The sequence below is a fragment of the Pleurodeles waltl genome, chromosome 10 (assembly GCF_031143425.1).
Source record: "Pleurodeles waltl isolate 20211129_DDA chromosome 10, aPleWal1.hap1.20221129, whole genome shotgun sequence".
Taxonomy (NCBI): Eukaryota; Metazoa; Chordata; class Amphibia; order Caudata; family Salamandridae; genus Pleurodeles; species Pleurodeles waltl.
Genome location: NC_090449.1, coordinates 296527374 through 296545421, shown reverse-complemented (window position 1 = coordinate 296545421; position 18048 = coordinate 296527374). Strand labels below are relative to the sequence as shown.

The 18048-nt window shown below is 44.6% G+C and overlaps 1 protein-coding gene across 1 annotated transcript; it reads left to right on the top strand.

Annotated features, from left to right (window-relative positions):
• The first annotated feature begins 4061 nt into the window (after positions 1 to 4061).
• Positions 4062 to 17446, top strand: PERCC1 (proline and glutamate rich with coiled coil 1). Its single transcript, XM_069210447.1, has 2 exons — positions 4062 to 4117; positions 13734 to 17446. The coding sequence occupies exon 2, from the start codon at positions 13766 to 13768 to the stop codon at positions 14606 to 14608; it is 843 nt and encodes a 280-aa protein (XP_069066548.1). The 5' UTR covers positions 4062 to 4117; positions 13734 to 13765; the 3' UTR covers positions 14609 to 17446.
• The last annotated feature ends 602 nt before the right edge of the window (positions 17447 to 18048 follow it).

The window sequence follows — 18048 nt, the reverse complement described above, 5'->3', positions numbered from 1 at the left end:
AAATAGCAGTGCAGTTGAAAAACTTTCATTGTGCAGCAAAGTGATCTTGAGAGGGACTTCTAGCGGTCTCACTTAGATGACAAGGCTATTCGCTTCCAGAGACAGGGAGGCACTACAGAGGGGCATCCGGTGGAGCTTTTAGTATTTTTTCCTAGCCTACAGGAAACAGGCAATTTACAGAATACGGAGTGTGCTGCAGGACCCTGAAGGTCAGGTTGATGTTATTTATTAGATTCTTGGAAGAGCTTTACAGGAATTCAGCTCCAAAAAGCAATGTATCAAATTTAAAAGTTTAGGGTTCCAGTTATTTGGGAGAGAACCAATGTGCAGGCTTTTCTCAGTGGCTGAGCCTTGGAAACAGTTTTTTGTATATTCCAACTCCCAGATTACACGAGAGAAAAATAACTCCTAATATGAGTTCCTTCCTTTCTATAGAAGGAAAACGCTGCAGGCTTCTTCTCATACTTTTTAGAGAGTGCTGGCTGGGCAAATGTTTTGTGTATTCAACCCAGCCAAGTCAGACTGGGAGAACCAAGGCGGGGATAAGCCGAAGGGGATGGCCTCATCTCCTACCTTTGCAGGCACTCATCCCTTTCAAAAGGACAGATTCATTCAACATATGTTTTGTACTACACACTTGAGGTTAGAGGAAAGGGGTCCACTTTATGGGAAGCTGCGGGTATTTTAACAGGACGTACCACCTGCTGTGCAACAAAAAGGACACCTAGCAGCAGCCTAGCATACTGCTGAAGAAACACTGACACTAGCATCTGAGTGGTCTCCTGGACTAGGGGCTACAGAATACGTTCAATAGTGAGGAGGCTACTCTGAAGAGAGTATTGAATAGATGCTTACTGGGACAGGTGTGACAAACAGTTGTGAACTTTTGGCACTACATTTGTATATGCACAGTTAGTACATCTATTGCAGGTGGGTTGTTTGTATCTAGGATAGTTCTTAGAAATCTAATTTGTAGATCAATTGTTAATGGGTAATCGTGTGCCTATGGATTGAATGACAGTTTGTACAGAGATAGTTTATATATTAGCTGTTTGCAAGTGGCTATAGTTTAAAATGGACAGCTTGTGGCTGGATTTTCCAGATGCATTGCATGTGGATGCTTAGTGTGTAGACTGGATTTGTTCACAGCTATTGTTTGGAGATGGACTTATTAATAGTTTGTAAACTAACAGTTGGTAGATGAGAAATTTGAGGATGGGTTAATAGTTAATGAATCATGTGTAAAGAGATTGTTTGATAGTATACTATGGGGATGGATAATTTGTAGATAGTTTGTGGATGAATAGTGTATGTAAGTTGGGTATTTGCAGCAGAACAATTTGTAAATTGACTGATTGATAGTTTGTAGATGGGTGGTTGGTAGATAAGTACCTTGTAGGTATATATACTTTGAAGATGGAGAGTTTACAGATGGTTATGGTGTAAATGGATTGACTAACGATGGATAGTTGTCCATTGATGGTGCATAGATGAATGGTTGTTGGTGGTTGGTTTGTAGATGTATAGATTTTTGTGGATAGATGGTAGCGGGTGGACCGTTTCTGCATAGATAATTGCAATTGGATTGGTTGGTAATTTGTTGTGGATAACTTGAGGATGAGTAGTGATGGACTGTTTGTGGTTGGGAGGTTCATAGTTCATAGTGTGTGTAGGGAGGACCAGTTTGCCAATTGACCGATCAATAGGTTGGTGATGAATAGTGCATGGATGGCTAGTTTATAAATATTCAAATGTGTCTAGTTTGTAGATGGATAGCAGGTAGATGAAAGCAGATTGATTAATCATGGATAGTTTGTCTGTGAATCATGAGTAGATGAACTGGTTGTTGATAGATGATTTATCAATATTTTGTAGGTGAACTGTTTATAGATGGATAGCTTGCTGATGCATAATTTATGGATAAACTGTTAGCTGATGGCTAATCTGAAGATAAACATTTGTGAATTGATTGTTAGTTTGCTGTAGGTAATTTGTAGATGAATAGTTTGAGGATGGATTGTTTATAGTTGGATAGGTTGTTGACAGTTTATTTAATAGTGTGAGTAGATAGGTTATTTGTAGATGGACAGTTTGTGATGGACTGATTGATACCTTGCAGATTGATGATACGTAGGTGACTAGTTTATAAATATATTAATATTTGAAGGTGAATAGTTTGTTGGAGGAAAGTGTGTAGATGGATTGATTATGGATAAACAGTTGGTCCCTGAGAAGTGTGTTTTTTGACAATGGTTTCTGGGTATTTTGCTGATGGAAAGTTTGTGTATGTGAAATGTATTAATAGACTTTTAGTTGGTGGATAGTTTGTGTAGATATTTCTGAATGATTTGTTGTGGATAATTTGTAGATGAGTAGTTTGAGTAATAGTTTGTAGTTGGCTGGTGCATAGATCACTACTTTATAGACAGATATATATTTGAAGATGAATAGTTTGTAGATGTAAAGTGTTGAGATGGATTAAATATAGATGAATAGTTGAATAGTTGGCCCCTGTTGATGGATTGTTTGTTGATGGATGGTTTTCCGATATTTTGTAAATGAACGGTTTGTAGACGAATAGTTTGTGGATTGAGAATTTGTGACTAGATTGTTAGTCGGTGAATAGTTGTCAATTGATATTTTTGTATGGATTGTTTTGTAGTCTTGTATATAATTTGTAGATGAGTAGTTAAAGGATGGATTGTTGGGGTTAGATTGTAGGCAGATTGTAGAGGGATGGTTTGTGGACAGAGTGTAAATGAAAGGTTTTTGGATGGACAGTTTGCGCACAGAGGGCCTCATTTACAAGGAAATAACGCAGCGTGGCGCTGCAAGCCAGCTTGCTGCACTGCGCTACATCATTTTTAAAGTGCGTGATGCATCATATTTACAGAAATACAACACGTTTCTTTACTTTCCTCTGCGCTGGTGCACAAACTGCTGCCTAGCGGCAACACAGGCACCCTTGCCCCAATGCAGGCAACCTTGCGCCTTTGTGTAAGGATGCCTGCGTTGCAGGGATGACTGTTTATGTGTAGGAAGGGACACCTTCCTGCACATAAACAATCATTAACGGCGTTTTCCGCTGAGGAAAAACCGGGGAGAAATAATATTATTTCTCTCCATTGTGCAACGTTAATGCCACCGCTAAGTTGGCGTTAAAATCTGACGCATTCCCAGCCTTGTAAATCTGTGAATGCGTCAGATTCTGTTAGGTTTCGTGGGTGTCGCGTGGGAACACCCACAGCAACACCCACGGAACGCCCCTTTCCTGCAGAGTTATGCGTGAAAGGGGGCCATATTTACAGGGCCGTGAATAGCCAAGCAAGGTGGCTTTGCGTGGTCTTATAAATATGTGCTGCCACGCTGTGCCACCGGAGCGTCCAAAAAAATGACACTACAGTGGCGCAGTGTGCTGCTGGTGCATCGTAAATGAGGCCCAGAGTGTTTGTGAACCCGTGGTTAGTGGGTGGTTGGTTTGTAGGTGGTATATACAGATGGGTGAATTTTTGCCTATGTAGTAGTTACTGGAGCCCCTTCTGGGTGCTGGCAGTAATTGCTCTGTGTATTTAGCCGCACACTGTTATTTTATCAGGAAAGGCCCAATTCCCCGGTGGACATCTTTGCCCATTACGATCAGGTGTCCTGTTTACACAAGCTCTGTTTGATAAGCATTACTGTATGTTCCTTTTCAAGATGCCTACTCCAGTAGTCAAAATAGCATGAAATTTAATTTTACGCCTATTTGAGCAAGGGCGATAGGGCCTGAAGTCCACGGTGGCGATAAGCGTGCTCGCCACAAGGGCCGGGGCCGGGTGGCATCTGGGGCTCCCGGTCTAACAGCTGAATGTTTGGGAACAGCACTCGAGTGTCTCCCGGAGAGGGGCCATTAAGGCGAGGCCAGCAGCCCGCCCCAGCCGCTGCCTTGTCCCATCTTCCCCCGTTGCTGGGTGCAAACAGTGAGCCCGGCTCTGTTTGCCAAGCTGGCTGTGACAATATGGCCCTCAAATATTTGTCAGCCGCCGGCTCAGAGGTCTTGTATAAATACGCGTTTCTCTGGGGCACGGGGAGAGGTACCGCAGTCTTTCCCAGAGGGCCCTGACTTGATCAGCCACAGGTAAGGGGGTGTTAGTGTGGGGTCCCCTCAGGGGAGAGCATGCGTTGTGTCACCCAAAGTCAAAGTCCTGGTAAAGGGTTGGGACAAGTTGGGCTACGTTTCCTCAAAGGAAATATTTAATTCGAGGACATATGTTTTTAAATGATTGAATGTAGACACGTCTTGGCCCCTAATCCCGGCTCCATACTTGACCAAATTGTGTGATCCTGGCCAAAATCTCTGAGTCTCAAATCAGATACATGGAGGAGTTACGTCCAAGCGCTGTGCCATACAGAGAGTAAGAAGTGACAAGTCTCAGGTGCAAATCCCGGCATGCTCTTCGCATCCTTTCCTCTTCCCATTTCAGTGTTGTTTATTAATAATGATAGTAATATCATAATTATTGTTATGCTAAAGGCTCAGCGCTACACTACGCGCTTTGAGGAAAAGCGCTATACAATCAATGAATATCTCCTTGAGCCGGAGTCTTTATCCTTCCCAGTGCTTTAAATGGGCCGGTACTGTCCAGTACTGATTACCTGTACTTTTTTGTTTGAGAGTACCTGCACTTCCCAAGGAAAACGTTATACCTTTAATTGGAGAGTACCGGCACTTCTCAGAAACAAGCAGGTACTCGGGGGCAGAGTACCTGAACTTCTATTTTTCCTTTTCAAGCTCTGATCAAGTCTGTGCCCTAAGAAGCAGGTTTAAAGCGTGCTAGCAGCCTACAGAGAATTCGACTTTATTGGCCTAACGCCCCCAAAGGCACCAGCCTGAAACAAAGGGGCTTTAGGGTCATTCAGCTAAATGGGAGGGTGTGGCTAAGGGCTGACTTTGGAGCTGTGGAACCAGGTTCGAGACTCTGTGTCTGCTCATCATCCCGTGATTCTGGGCAAATCACTTCATCTCCCGTGTCTCCAAAAACATGAATGTGTCCTTGTGTGGTGCTAATGTAAAGCGCGCCAATACCTTCGGGTCGAGTTCGCACTATGTAAAACCGCCAAAAAAAAAGATGATAAAAGCATTAAGATCCCCAAGACAGAGGATGTACCATCCAAACGGAAGACATGCTAGTGCGCCCCTTGTTCACTTTATCGCCTTGAAAGGATGAAGGTCTGAGCCGACACCATCGGTATTCAGTAGGGTGGTTTCCTATTGCACATAGGTCTAGGACATAAACACTCCTTTGAAAGCGACAAAGAAAGAAAACAAGTTTCGTAAACTGCAGGCCCATTGGCTTGACTCGAGTCATAATTAATTGTCAATTTCGTCCTCCACGCGTCCCTCCACTACTACGACAAACGTGTTTGAGAAAATGACTTGAACTACCTTGCCCCCTGTTTTGCAATGCCAGGCCCGTGCGCCTTCCTCTCCTCCCCTCAGCACCCGAGCGGGCTCAGGGTATTAACGCCAATTCACCAAAATGCCAGGGGTAGCTGGAGCGGCATCGCACGCCCATGACGAGCCTTTAGTCCTTAAATTTCACTCTCACATGTGCTTACATACATGCACACACCTACACACACTCTCTCGCGTAAACACACGGCCATCTGCAACCACGCCCACAACATACATTTAAAGACTTTTTAAAAAAAAATATGAGCCGCCACTTTAATCCAGGAACTGACTTCGCCACTTCTGAGGCTGGAGGTCGCAAAGGCGGGGTTGGGTGCCCACGAGGCAAGCTAGGGGGTCGTTCGCAGCTGCGACCCCTGGTGACCCCTAAATGAGTCCATGTGGGGCCAATAACTCTGGCACTGACCTGCCATAGAGAATTACTTGAGTGATCAGCTTTGCTCTCTCTGCCTGGTAATACCACCAGACTGTGGCCCAGATTTATGGGCTTTTGGAGAAGGGCCGGGTAGCAAGTCACTGCCATATGGAGGGCATACTGTGCATTCCTGTCCTTTCTCACTACACTGGCACCGTGGTGTAAGGGTGCCAGGATCGTTTTTGTGGAGGAAGCGGCACCTTCCTGGACAAAAATAATCCATATCTATGAGGCTATTTAAAGCCACGCAAAGTGGCTTTGCGTGGCCTCATAGATATGAGTGCAAGGTTTGGGATGCTGTTGCATTACAAAAAGTGATTCAACGGAGATGCAAGCGGCCCATAAATATGCCCCTGTATGTTTAGCCTGGATCTGCATCACAACTTACAGGACTGCCTTCCCTGCGGGTAAAATTATGGCTATCAGAATGCAGCAAATGGTACTTCCGTTGTTGCTTGCCCTGAGAATCTCAGGCAAGTAAATTACCACTTTTTTAGTTTAACTGTTGGACCCTGGGGGCTCATCACCAAGAAGTTGTTAATTTTTTAATAGACTATAAACCTGATGCAGTTTTTCTTAAAGAAACCTGGCTGTATTGGCGCATGGCTGCCAAAAGTGTACCAGCACAGCGAGAAGGGATAACACTGCCACTTCTTAGTAGACATGATTCTTTTCCGCTCTCTCCCTTTCACACAACCCAGCACAGCTACTTTAGTTGCTGCACTGCGTTGCATGACTTCTCACTAAGGGCCTGATTTATGATAAGTTACCGCCACCTTTGCGTCGTTTTTTGACACAAAAGAGGCGTACACATAAAATGTAATTATATTTTGTTACTTTGTGTCACTTTTGCGTCAAAAAATGACGCAAATGCGGTGCTAACTTTTCATAATTCAGGCCCTAATTTGGCCCCTATTGTTTCCCCAAGTGTGAAAGTTTTCAGACATTGGCCTGGCAAGGCTGTTAACGTAGGCTGGTATCATTCAGGGCAAAACTTTAAATAGGCAGGCACCAGTGCTTAATTTGTGCTTGTTGTTTCCGGTGCTGAGCACCAGCACTTATTTTTCAGGGCCGGGGCTTATTGTTCTGCCCCAAGCATTTACTGTGAGCAAAAGACAAATGGGAAAGACGGAGGAAGAGAAAAACGGAAAAGCGTCACAATGGGAGAAAGCAAAAAACTACAAGAGTGAGCTGAAGGGGCAGCGAGTGGCTTTAAAACTAAAGGGGCCCGAGGTGGCTTCAGGATTACGCTCCCTCAGTATTCCTTACTCGCACATTTAAATGCAGCAGCCGAATGTTTAAGAGGAGGGCTTTGAGCACCGGCACGTTTTTCTTTACAAATTAAGCACTGGCAGGCACTATCAGATACCAAGCGGTCTGCAAGAGCGTTCTGACACTTCTCAGGACTAAACAGGTACTCTGAGGGTGCACGTGAAATCTCAAGAAAGAAAATACAGGTTAATGACAAGGAGTATGGGCGAGCTAGAGGAGGATTTACAATGCCAGGAATTGAGTGCAGTCAAAGGAACGGAGGGTCCAGGTGTATTAAAAAATTAAGTGGAATTCTACAGCACTGCTTTACACAAAATGAAAAGTTTGTGCAGTGACACATTTACAATGAGGTGCGCAAAAAATCACAGGCAGCAAACCGAAGTGAGGGGCGTCCTGTATCAAATTTGTATGCACAGATGAATAGAAATCTTTATGCACCAACAGCCAGAAATTACACGTAACACTTCGAACCACCACTTGATATTGTGCTTGCACATTGTTTGCACCTGGATTCATTTGGCACCAGGAACCTAAGCAAATCCGTGCTCTGCAACTTCAGTAGATGCCTCTTGGTGTAAAATCCTATGGGTGTTTGCAGTGCTTCTGCCCCGTTGTACCCCTTTCCAGAGGCTAGCAGGAGTGTGGTGCTATATGACGCAAATGCACTTGGTCCTGCACTCACTAAAACTTTCTATAAAAAAATCCTTTTGCACGTTAATTGAACCTGACATTTGTGTCACAAACTCCACTCAGCATATCACCAGGACCTGTGCTAGCCAAGAGTAAATATGCGCCCGAGTATAATTTAGCAGATGGCGCCCAATGCTAAGAGTGAGTGCAGTGCAGGGAGAGTTATACAGTACAGGGGGAATGAGTGCAGTTCTCAAAAGAATACAATACAATGCAAGGCGAGGGGAGTGAATATAGGGCAGGGAGAATAAGTATAGCGTGAGGAGAGTATGCGCAGCACCAGTAGAGTAAGAGTAAGTCCAAGGAGAGTGAGTAAAGTATAATTGCTTGGCCACAAGAATAACAGCAGTGCATGGAGAGTCAGCCCAGTTTTAGGAGAATGCGTCCAGTGCCAGGAGAGTGAATGCAGTGCCTGCTGAGATGCATAGAAGTTTAATACAATGTTGTATGGGAACTCCTGTGAATAACGTCCGATGCAAGTGGGTGCAGCAGTGCTTAATTTGTAAATAAAAAGGTGCCGGTGCCCAAAGCCCTCCTTTTAAACACGCGGCTGCTGCAATTAAAATGTGCGAACAGGGAGTACTGAGGCAGGTACTCCTGAAGCCATCTCGGGCCTTTTCAATCCATTTAAAACCCCTCGCTGTCCCTTCAGCTCACGCTTGCAGCTTTCTGCTTTCTCCCTTCTCCTTTCTCCTTTCTCTCTTTACGACGCTTTTACGTTTCCCTCTTCCTCCGTCTTTCCCATAAGTGTCTTTTGCTCGCAGCAAATGCTTGAGGCAGAAAAAAATAAGTGCCGGCCCTCAAAAATAAGCGCCGGTGCTCAGCACCGGAAACAACAAGCACAAATTAAGCGCTGGGGTTGCAGTTTGAGCGGGAGTACCAGCATTTGACTGAGTATGGCTCAACAGGTGGAAGAACGTCAAAAGTGTGTGCATGGGAAGAAGTGTTGGGGGGGGGGGTTACTAAGACTTTATGCTGGCCCAGAGTCAAGCAAAGCGGCGCTAGGTCTCGGAAGTGCCTTTACTTTGCAGTGCATACGGGGTTTAGTGCTGTAAAGGTGCCCTTTCATCTGTGCACACAGTGCCATGCATTGCACCACCGCGCTCGCAGAGGGCATTGCTTGGGTTTAAATATGCGGATCAGCACGAACTCCCTAGTTTTTGACTCAAAGCTGGATCTATTATGACAGCTTGACAAGCTTTAGTGTAAAAAATCTACGCATCCTTGCAGCAGAGGTTAAGGAGGAGGAATGGTTTTATTTCTCCAAACCTTTCAAACTTTGCATGTGCGCTGGACCGAACAAGCCATTTCCAGTGTGTGCAACGCATTGGAATTTCTCTAGGCATAGGATGTTGTACTGGATGGGTATTCTTTCAGCATAAATTCTATGACAGACATCACACACCATGGCGCAGAGGCCTTGTTTGGTGCTAGGTAGCCTGTCTGTGAACCAGCACTGGAGATGATAACTGCAGGCCATTTTGGCAGCGTGGAAGGCAGTGCGAGTGGTGGCACTGGAATAATAGCACAGTGACAGTGCACTCAGAGTAGGATTGTGGGGATGCACCCAGAGGTGGTGCAGCAGGGGAAGTGTCTACCAGTACCGAGGTAAGTCATAGCTGCCAAGTTTCTCAGGTCCATCTATGATGTGCTTCTCAGGCATATGTTGTGTTTTTGAATTCTGGGACAGGTAGTCCTGTTTTATAAGGGTATAAACAAGACCACAAATCCCAGAATTAAAAACAGATTTGGACAGGAGCCGCACATCATGCATGAACCTTGAAAACATAGCCGGGCTGGGTGATGAGGGGTGCCAGTGCACCACGACAGTGTCATAGAGCCTGTGTGGTACCAGTGTAACCTGGCATGAGCAGCATCTTGGGAGTGGATGCAATGCAGGTGCAATGATGCTGGAAAGGGGCATTGTCTATGTAGCACAATTCAATGTGGTGTAAACGTGCCTTATTTTGTCCACTTGCACACATCTATCCATGCATGCAAACACAACTCAACACATGTGACACAACACAAATCAAGACAACTTGCTGTGCTTCGCTGACTGACGCAAGAGAGCAAGAATGCACCATAGCTACTAAGATATGACGCATTCATGGTCTCTCCCTGCAGTGGAGCGCGACTGCTGCCTAGGAGCCATGCACACACCCTTCCCTTGCAGAGTACTGCAAGCAGCGATTTGCGCCACCTTGCATTTTCCTGCATTTACTAAGCTATGCATAGCCACACCAGGTGGCTTTGCATTGCTTAGTAAATTTCACTTAACCCTTGCGTGACGCAAGGGAATTTCAAAGGTTTTGTAAATCTGGCCCTGTAAACACAGGCATGCACATATGCATTATCCCAACTGCTTTGTCATAACTATACAAATGTATCTGTTTAGAATCGATTGATTATTTGTTAAATTATTCTGTCCAATTCTCGTGATCAGTTTTTTGTTTAAATTATATTTATGTGTGCAAGTCATAAACTTAACTTGATTTTAATTTTACCAGCTTTATTTTTATTATATTTCTATGCTTACACAAAAATGTACCTTGCTTTGTTAAGCTGTACATAAAAAATACAACTAGAAAGAAAACCTGTTATGTTCCCCTGCCCTGCCATATGTGGAATGCCCAGGGCCTGAAATGTGAATATGGTGATGGGCAGCTAGATGGCTGATTTCGGCACAGCGAAGATGTTTTCCTTAAGTGGTGTATGAATGAGTGGGCTGCCAGCGGCATTTTACTCATGCTGGGGCCTGGGAAGGAGGTAAATGATAGGTCTTAGTAGAGGAGTTTGAGTAGTCTACGAGAAATAGGGAAAGGTGGCGATCACAAGGAATTTTAGGTAATGTTAAGCAAAGAAAGCGGTTTATCTGGGTCCAGAGGTATAAGGAAAATTACTCCACCTCCCTCCCCCGACCAAGTCGTTAAGAAAGGACAGTGGATTATTGCATGCATTGTAGATATATCTGGGTACGGTGGAGGTCACAGGTATAAATCTTGGCAGGGTCCACTCAGCCTTTCCTCCTTCTGAGGTCGTTAAAGTTTGCACCATTGAGATGGTGATTGTCACATAATTATAGATTTGCCGCCTTTTCCACACAATCCACTATCTGCTTCATAATCTGCAGATTTTAACAAAAACAATTGTTTCTAGCTCAAACGGACCAAAAGTTACTGAAAATGCAGGGAAGTGTTGCCGTGCATGAAAAAGCCCTTTGCAAAGCTGAACTGGTCCTTTTTTGTTGCTTTTTGCTATATTTGGGTATTAAAACGACACTAATACGATTTAACCAATGCCCAGGCAGTGTTACCAAGATTAAAAACGCCGAAATGATTATGTCTCATTATTTGCCTTTTCTTGCCACATAATTTACTTAACTCTGCTGCATAATTTGGCCCTCTCCTGCTGCATAATTCCAGTGTCCCTGATAATAATTAACTTCAGTTAATCGAATAGATTCCTGACAGATAGTGGAGTTTGCTATACAATCAAGGGTAATAATAATGACAACAACAATAATAATGATAATAACAACAATAACAAAGCTAATAATACCAATACTAATGGGCTGCTGGTACAAGTGCAGAGTTTGCCCGTCGTGCCCTGGGCGTTCTGCTGTCTCTGATGGAGGGTGCTGTTGGTTCATGAGTGGGTCCAGTGGGAGGGCTGCAGATTAGTGGAGAGTTTGTTCTGTGACATTTGGTTGCAGGATATCTAGACACTGACTGCCAGGAGGATGTCACTCAGGTTGGTGGTTTGATCAGTCTGTGTTTTGAAACTGACAAATGTGATATCTATGCATTTGAGAAAGGTGAGACTGGAAGGGGACATGGGGTAGGCTGGAGAGGGTCACGCTGGTGAAAGGAATATATTCTTGTGGCCGATGACAGGGCCAGAGATGGGCTTGGGAGTACAGAGGGGGAAGAGAGACTATTATGATCATTTCATAAGGTAGAAGTTATCCTGGACTGAGTGATGCCCACACACTCATGGTGTGGACTTCGCCCGTGGATATTCTGTGGCTGACTACATTGCAGGCTGCCTAGAGCAGGATCAAGGCCCCAGATCATCCTTTAGGCCACCCCAGACTCACACGGGTATTTTCTCTGCACATTTGTGTGTCCAGCGGCCTCTTATGATTCTTCCATTTGAGTGTGCATTTTGATATAGGTTTGTAGTTCCTCAGAGAATTTGAATTCGAGCAAAATATGGTGGAGTAAGCAAGCTTGCATATAGGCAGGCCCACTTCAATTAAAAAATCCTGAAACAGCAACATTTCCTACAATATTATGGATTACTGCACTTGCCACATATCCACCATCTGCTTCATAATTTATAAATTTCAGCCAAACAGTTCAAATGGTACTAAAAATATCATACCACACATTTTGCAAACCCTTTGAAAAATGCTAAGAGTTCAGTTTCACTTGCTAATTTTTGCATTCAAGTATTAAACTATCCAGAACCACCCTTCCTAGATGAAGTCTGTAAACTTTTCATAAATATTTCACCCCTTTTAACAGTCTAGAGGAAATCTTCCTTCACCCCCTCAAACAACAAGCACGAATTAAGCACTGCTATGTGTCTTCGCGTGCTATTAGCCTGCTGTCTGCACGGAAGATATTAGAATTACCAGTACAGGGGCATCGGTAATCGTAGGTAGATGTAGTTGCCAAGGGTTACGAGGTGTACTCTGAAGATCCCTTAAAAAATGAGCGTTTAGTGGAAGAATCGAAAATATCGTCCTTAATTCCCCTGGGAATTCCTCAGTTTCCAGGGAGTTTTACCCTGACATTGTGACTCCTTTCTGCAGCCAAAGTTTTCTGCTGAGTAAATACAATGTGATGCTTGCCTTTTATTTAAAAAAGTAATGGTTTGCTTGTCATCCATCAGTGTTAGCACACAAAAACAATTACCTTTAAAAAAATACAAGCAGTGCATTTTATTTATGCGATGACAATCAGAAGAGAATATTTTGATGTGCTAACCAAGGCATATTGTAGTTTGTTTAAAAGGGTCTTTACTTAGCGTGAGCTCTAAGCCACTTAGGGCCTGATTTAAGAGAATGAAAATCCCAAGGCCCGTATTTATACTTTTTTTGCGCCGCATTTGCGTCGTTTTTTGATGCAAAAACGGCGCAAACTTGCAAAATGCCATTGTATTGTGTAGGTTTGCGCCGTTTTGCGCCAAAAAGCGGCGCAAATGCGGCGCTAAAAAAAGTATAAATACGGGCCCAAGTTTGGCACCGTTGCGCACCATCATTTTCATAACACAGAGATGCGCCGTATTTAATAGAATATGGCGCACCCCTGTGTTGCCTCCTGTGCCGGCGCTGAATTTGCTGCTGTGAGGGGGAGATTGTTTTTGTGCAGGAAGGAACACCTTCCTGCACAAATATAATCTTAAATGGCATTTTGTTCATAGAAAGAGCAAAAAACAAGGAGAAACAAAAGCATTTCTCCAGTTTGCGCCACTTGAACACCATCCCTGGCGTCGCGTTAGATTTTGGCGCTGCCTCAGGTTTACGAAAACTGGTAAATCTGGGGCAGCGTCAAAATGCAATGGGTGTTGCTGTAGCATGCCCACAGCAACACCCATTGCACCCCCTTCCATGCAAAGTGCTGCGTGTGAAGGGGCCGTACTTACAAGGTGGCGTTCAACCACAAAAAGTGGCTTAACGCCACCTTGTAAATACGGTTCTGTGCATAGCGCCACTGGAGCATCACTAAAAGTGATGCTCCGGTGGCACTAGGGGATCTTAAATATGCCCCTTATTCTTTTAAATGAGATTAATGTGATTTACAGTAGGTAAAAATTACATTGGATTTGTGTTGTGTGTATGTGACCATCATGAATCCTAACTGCCTGCTGATCACCTTGTTACTTTCGTCCCCTCAGACTGTGACATCCATAACTATCAGTGACTAAAGATGGCTGCAGGGGTGATACAAACCATGTCTGAGTTCCTCCTCCTACCTGCCGCCTTCCAGCGCCCTTACCTCCCCACCAGCATCGAAGCCATGAAACTGGACTTCCAGGAGACCTCTGACGAAGAGGAGCAGGATGAGGAGGACGAGGAGGAGGAAGAGGAGATGGAAGATGAGGTATCAGATGACAGCTCTGTCAGCCTTGAGATGGCGATTGGCAAAGCTAGCCCTGAGCTCAGTGACGCAGACATGACCAGTCAGCTCCTTCATTTCTCTGATCTCATCAGTCGAGACATCCAGAGGTACTTTGGGAGGAAGTCTAAAGAGGATGATCCAGACTCCTGCAATATCTATGAGGATTACTTGTCCCCTGCAAAGTCTGGGCGGGAGATGTACTACGCTGACCTGGTGAGGATCGCACAAAATGGTGGCTGCGATGACGGTCCCTACAGCCCCCTCTCGCCACCGGTGGAGATCAACCACCAGATCCTGAAGTCCATCTGCTCCCAGGATGGGCCGAGGACACTTGGGCCTCTGGCAGAGCTCTTTGAGGTCGGCCTCAGGCGGTACACCAGGCAGAGGGTCGCACAAGGACAGGACAACAAAAGGCCAAGGGTGGCCAGGAAATACGAGCACCTCATCCCCATGCACAAGCGGCAGTTGCCACTCTCATTTTGGAAGGAGCCGACCCCAGCCCCACCCTGCCTCCTGAACACCAGTGCACCAGACTTCAGTGACCTGCTGGCTAACTGGACATCAGAAAGTGGACAGGAGATGCAGCAGGCCAGCCGGGACCTGGCCAATGAGCTCAGCCGACAGGCACTAGAGGAGGACCAGTTCAGCTAAGACTTACTTGAACCCAGCTCAACTTGTGTCTGATTGTGTCATGGTTGACTGTCCCATTGAATAGTGAAAGCCAGAAGGTCAAAGGAAGGAATCACCCCCAGCCGAGGACAAGAGCGCTAACTAACTCTCAATGTTGACTGGTACTGGCTAAACGGTATCTGCTTTTGGGCAGTACTAATGAGCCATAGTAAGTCCTGCCAGCCAACCGCATTGTTCAGCTCATGCAACCTGTACATGTGAGTTGTCTCATGTGAGCGATTGGCTCATGAAAGTGGTAGAGAATTACAGAGAAATCGGGCCTGCAAGAGTCATAACACAAACATGTAGGGAAGTCAGAGTAATGGCCTGCACTCCACAATGATTATAGGCACTCAAATGTAGCCAGTCAGCTGATCAATAGCAAGTGAGCAGGGACTGAAGAGACAGCTTGGTGGGAGTAGGCAGTGAGCCGGCTGACGGGGAGGGAATAGAGACCTCAGCTAAGTGACAATGAAGGAACAGGCACTGCGGGTCAAGAGATCGGGGTGTGGGACTGTGTGAGAGTGACATGAAGGGGCAGAGGAAAGCAGATGAAATGGCAAACAGCGAGCAAGTAGGGGCAACAAGCCAGTATTGTGACAAAGCACAGCCAGTGGCTATCTGAAGGAGCACCGGCAGCACGACAATGAGCGAGCAGGGAGGCCCTTGGGATGGTGAAGGAGCAGGAGATGAAGGAGAGTGACAGTGAGGAAGGGAGAGGGGATAGTGGGTTGATTGATGGTGAAGAACCAGGGACAGCCAGATAAAAGGCAGTAAAGGAATAGGGGTGACTGACTATGGAACAGTGGAAAACCTGGATGCAGGAGAGTGACAGCGTGGGAGCAGGGGCCGAAGGCTGGTCAAGTAACACTAATGGAGCAGTCACGCCTGTGAGTCACTGGCTATGCTGAACCCCTCTATGGTACCCATGTGTCTCTATAGACTGCTCTGTGAGGTTACTCAGTCTCGTGTGGTTCCTCTGTGGTTCTGTATTCCTGACTGCTCCACGCCTGCTTGTGCTGCTGGATTTCAACAGTGCACCTATCACTAGCTGGAGCTGTGTAGACTCCAGATTTTACCAAAAACCGTTGTCCAATTATGACTGAATACACTGGGCCTGGTTCACAAAAATACACTTTTGAGTAAGTTTACACCTTTGACTACTACTTTTTGGAATTCATAAAATGCGCTTTTGTAGTAACTTGCACTTATATACTAAGTCCCATACTACACATGGCTAACCACTGATACTGCAACATGATACCATAGAAAATAATTGCATTAGGTACTTACTAAGAAAATGTAAGTTACTGCAAAGTATATGTTACTACCAAAGTGCAGTATGTGAATACCAAAAAGTTGTAAAATTACTCAAAAGTGTAAGTTACTATAAGAAGTGCAGTTTGTGATTGGCACTTTGTAGTAGGTTTTGCAGTACTACTGCAGTAGTACAAAACGTATTATAAAGTGAAGTTTGTGAGTCATACCTATTGTGTTTGCATATGTGACTCGTAGGTTGCTCCCTCAAGAAGGAGAACAAAATAATATACTCCCTATGTTGTAATAAACACATCTTAAATGGGAGATGTTTTTGTAATCTGTACTTAATATTGTCCTCTCTTAGAGGCCACACCCCTTACCCAAGGTGATCCGCTTATTACTTACTACTGAGCCACCGTATTCCCCTCCAGCCTTTCTTTTACATTCCATTGTAATTGAGATCTCTACTAAATAGTTTGGTTGATGTGAACCACTTCTTACAGAATGCATTCGTTTGCTGAAGAAGCCCATGCCTGGAAGATGTTGGCCCTGATAATCTTAGATCCCATGCTCCCATATCTTGTAATATCATTACCACCAGGTACACTAACCGCAAGTCGCAGGGAAATGGGAGTTCTGAGAATTCAAATCATCGTCACTCAGAATTAAGGAACCAGATGATCCACATCAAAGTCTCTCAGAAACAGAGGTAGAAGATTCATATCTTAGTAACTCAGTACAATCTTGCGTAACAAAGAGGGACAGAAGATCCATTGCAAAGTCACGCAGAGCTGTCCCTCAGGCCACTGTCTTTCCATGTATTAGTCACTGAGAACAGGTGACCCCCAGGGAGTCTACAGGTTAAGAATAAAGTCACTCAGAACAGTGGGATTCATGCCATAGTCACCTGGAACAGGGGGATCAGAGACGCTATTCGAGTCAGGCACAACCGAGAGAACTGACAATCTATGTCATATTCACCATGAAGATGAGAACAAGGCAGTTAATGTCACAGTCACTCATAAAAGGGGACCATAGAATTTATTCCATTGTTCCGCAGAACAGGGAAACCAGAGAATCCACACCATAGTCACTCAGAACAGAGGGTTCGCCCAATCAATGTCACAGTCACTCGGAACGGAGGGTCAAGGCAATCCATGAAAAAATGCTCAGAACAAGGAGCTCAAAGAAGAAATTGCTTTCACAGGGCAAACTCTGACAAATCCCCTGCAAGAATGATGGCAGGATGGACTACCACGGCTCAGTATAAAGGGGGGTAAAAAGGTAAGAGTTCAGTTTAGTGTGACAAAAGAAACAAGACGTTTAGGATTAAGTGCCCGGAGACAGAAAAACTGCACTTTCACCTTAATTTTGACTCCACGATCACATGAAGTAAGAGAGGAAAATGGGATTCCAGAACGTTGCACACTGCTAAGGTGCATTTTGTTCATTATAGCTTCTTTCATTGTTTATATTCTGCTCTGACTATTCAATGCACCAAGACCATCACTGCAACATTTCTAATTCTTGCTCTGTGTAAATAAATGTTTATTTTTGATATTCATGCCTTGTGTTCTATTATTGACTTGGATATTTGTTTCTAACTTGAGCTAGAGCTGGGTTGCTGTTGTTGGAAGATCGAACTAGGCATATCAGGGGAGGCTATCTGAGAGAGATCTGCTTGTATGACTTTGCTGATGATGAACCATTGTAGAACATGCTTTCTTTCTTTCTTTCTTTCTTTCTTTCTTTCTTTCTTTCTTTCTTTCTTTCTTTCTTTCTTTCTTTCATTCTTCCTTGCTTTCTTTTTTCTTTGTTTGTTTCCTTTTCCCTATGTTTCCCTTGGCTGCTTCTCAGCTACCTAGTATCCTCATCAATGACGTCTTTCCTCCCCTCTGTCTCTGAAGAACATTATGAGTTTGATCAGAGAAATTGACCATCTAATGAGAACTGCCCCTTCCTTTTGGTCGGCCACTCCCAGGTAGAATTCCTTAGCCCCAAATATGGGACTTGCCTCTGCAGAAAAAAGGGAATGAGATGAGTATTTTCCACACCTCCTGTTAGTTATGTAAACAGAAGTGTGGAGTTATCTGGAATTCGACAAACCCACTAGAGAAGCTTTCACTCTTTGCAGGTCTTTGATAATGGACCCCGCCTGAAGC

Coding starts and splice junctions, on each gene's coding strand:
- PERCC1 (XM_069210447.1), top strand. CDS start 13,766: ATGGCTGCAGGGGTGATACAAACCATGTCTGAGTTCCTCCTCCTACCT.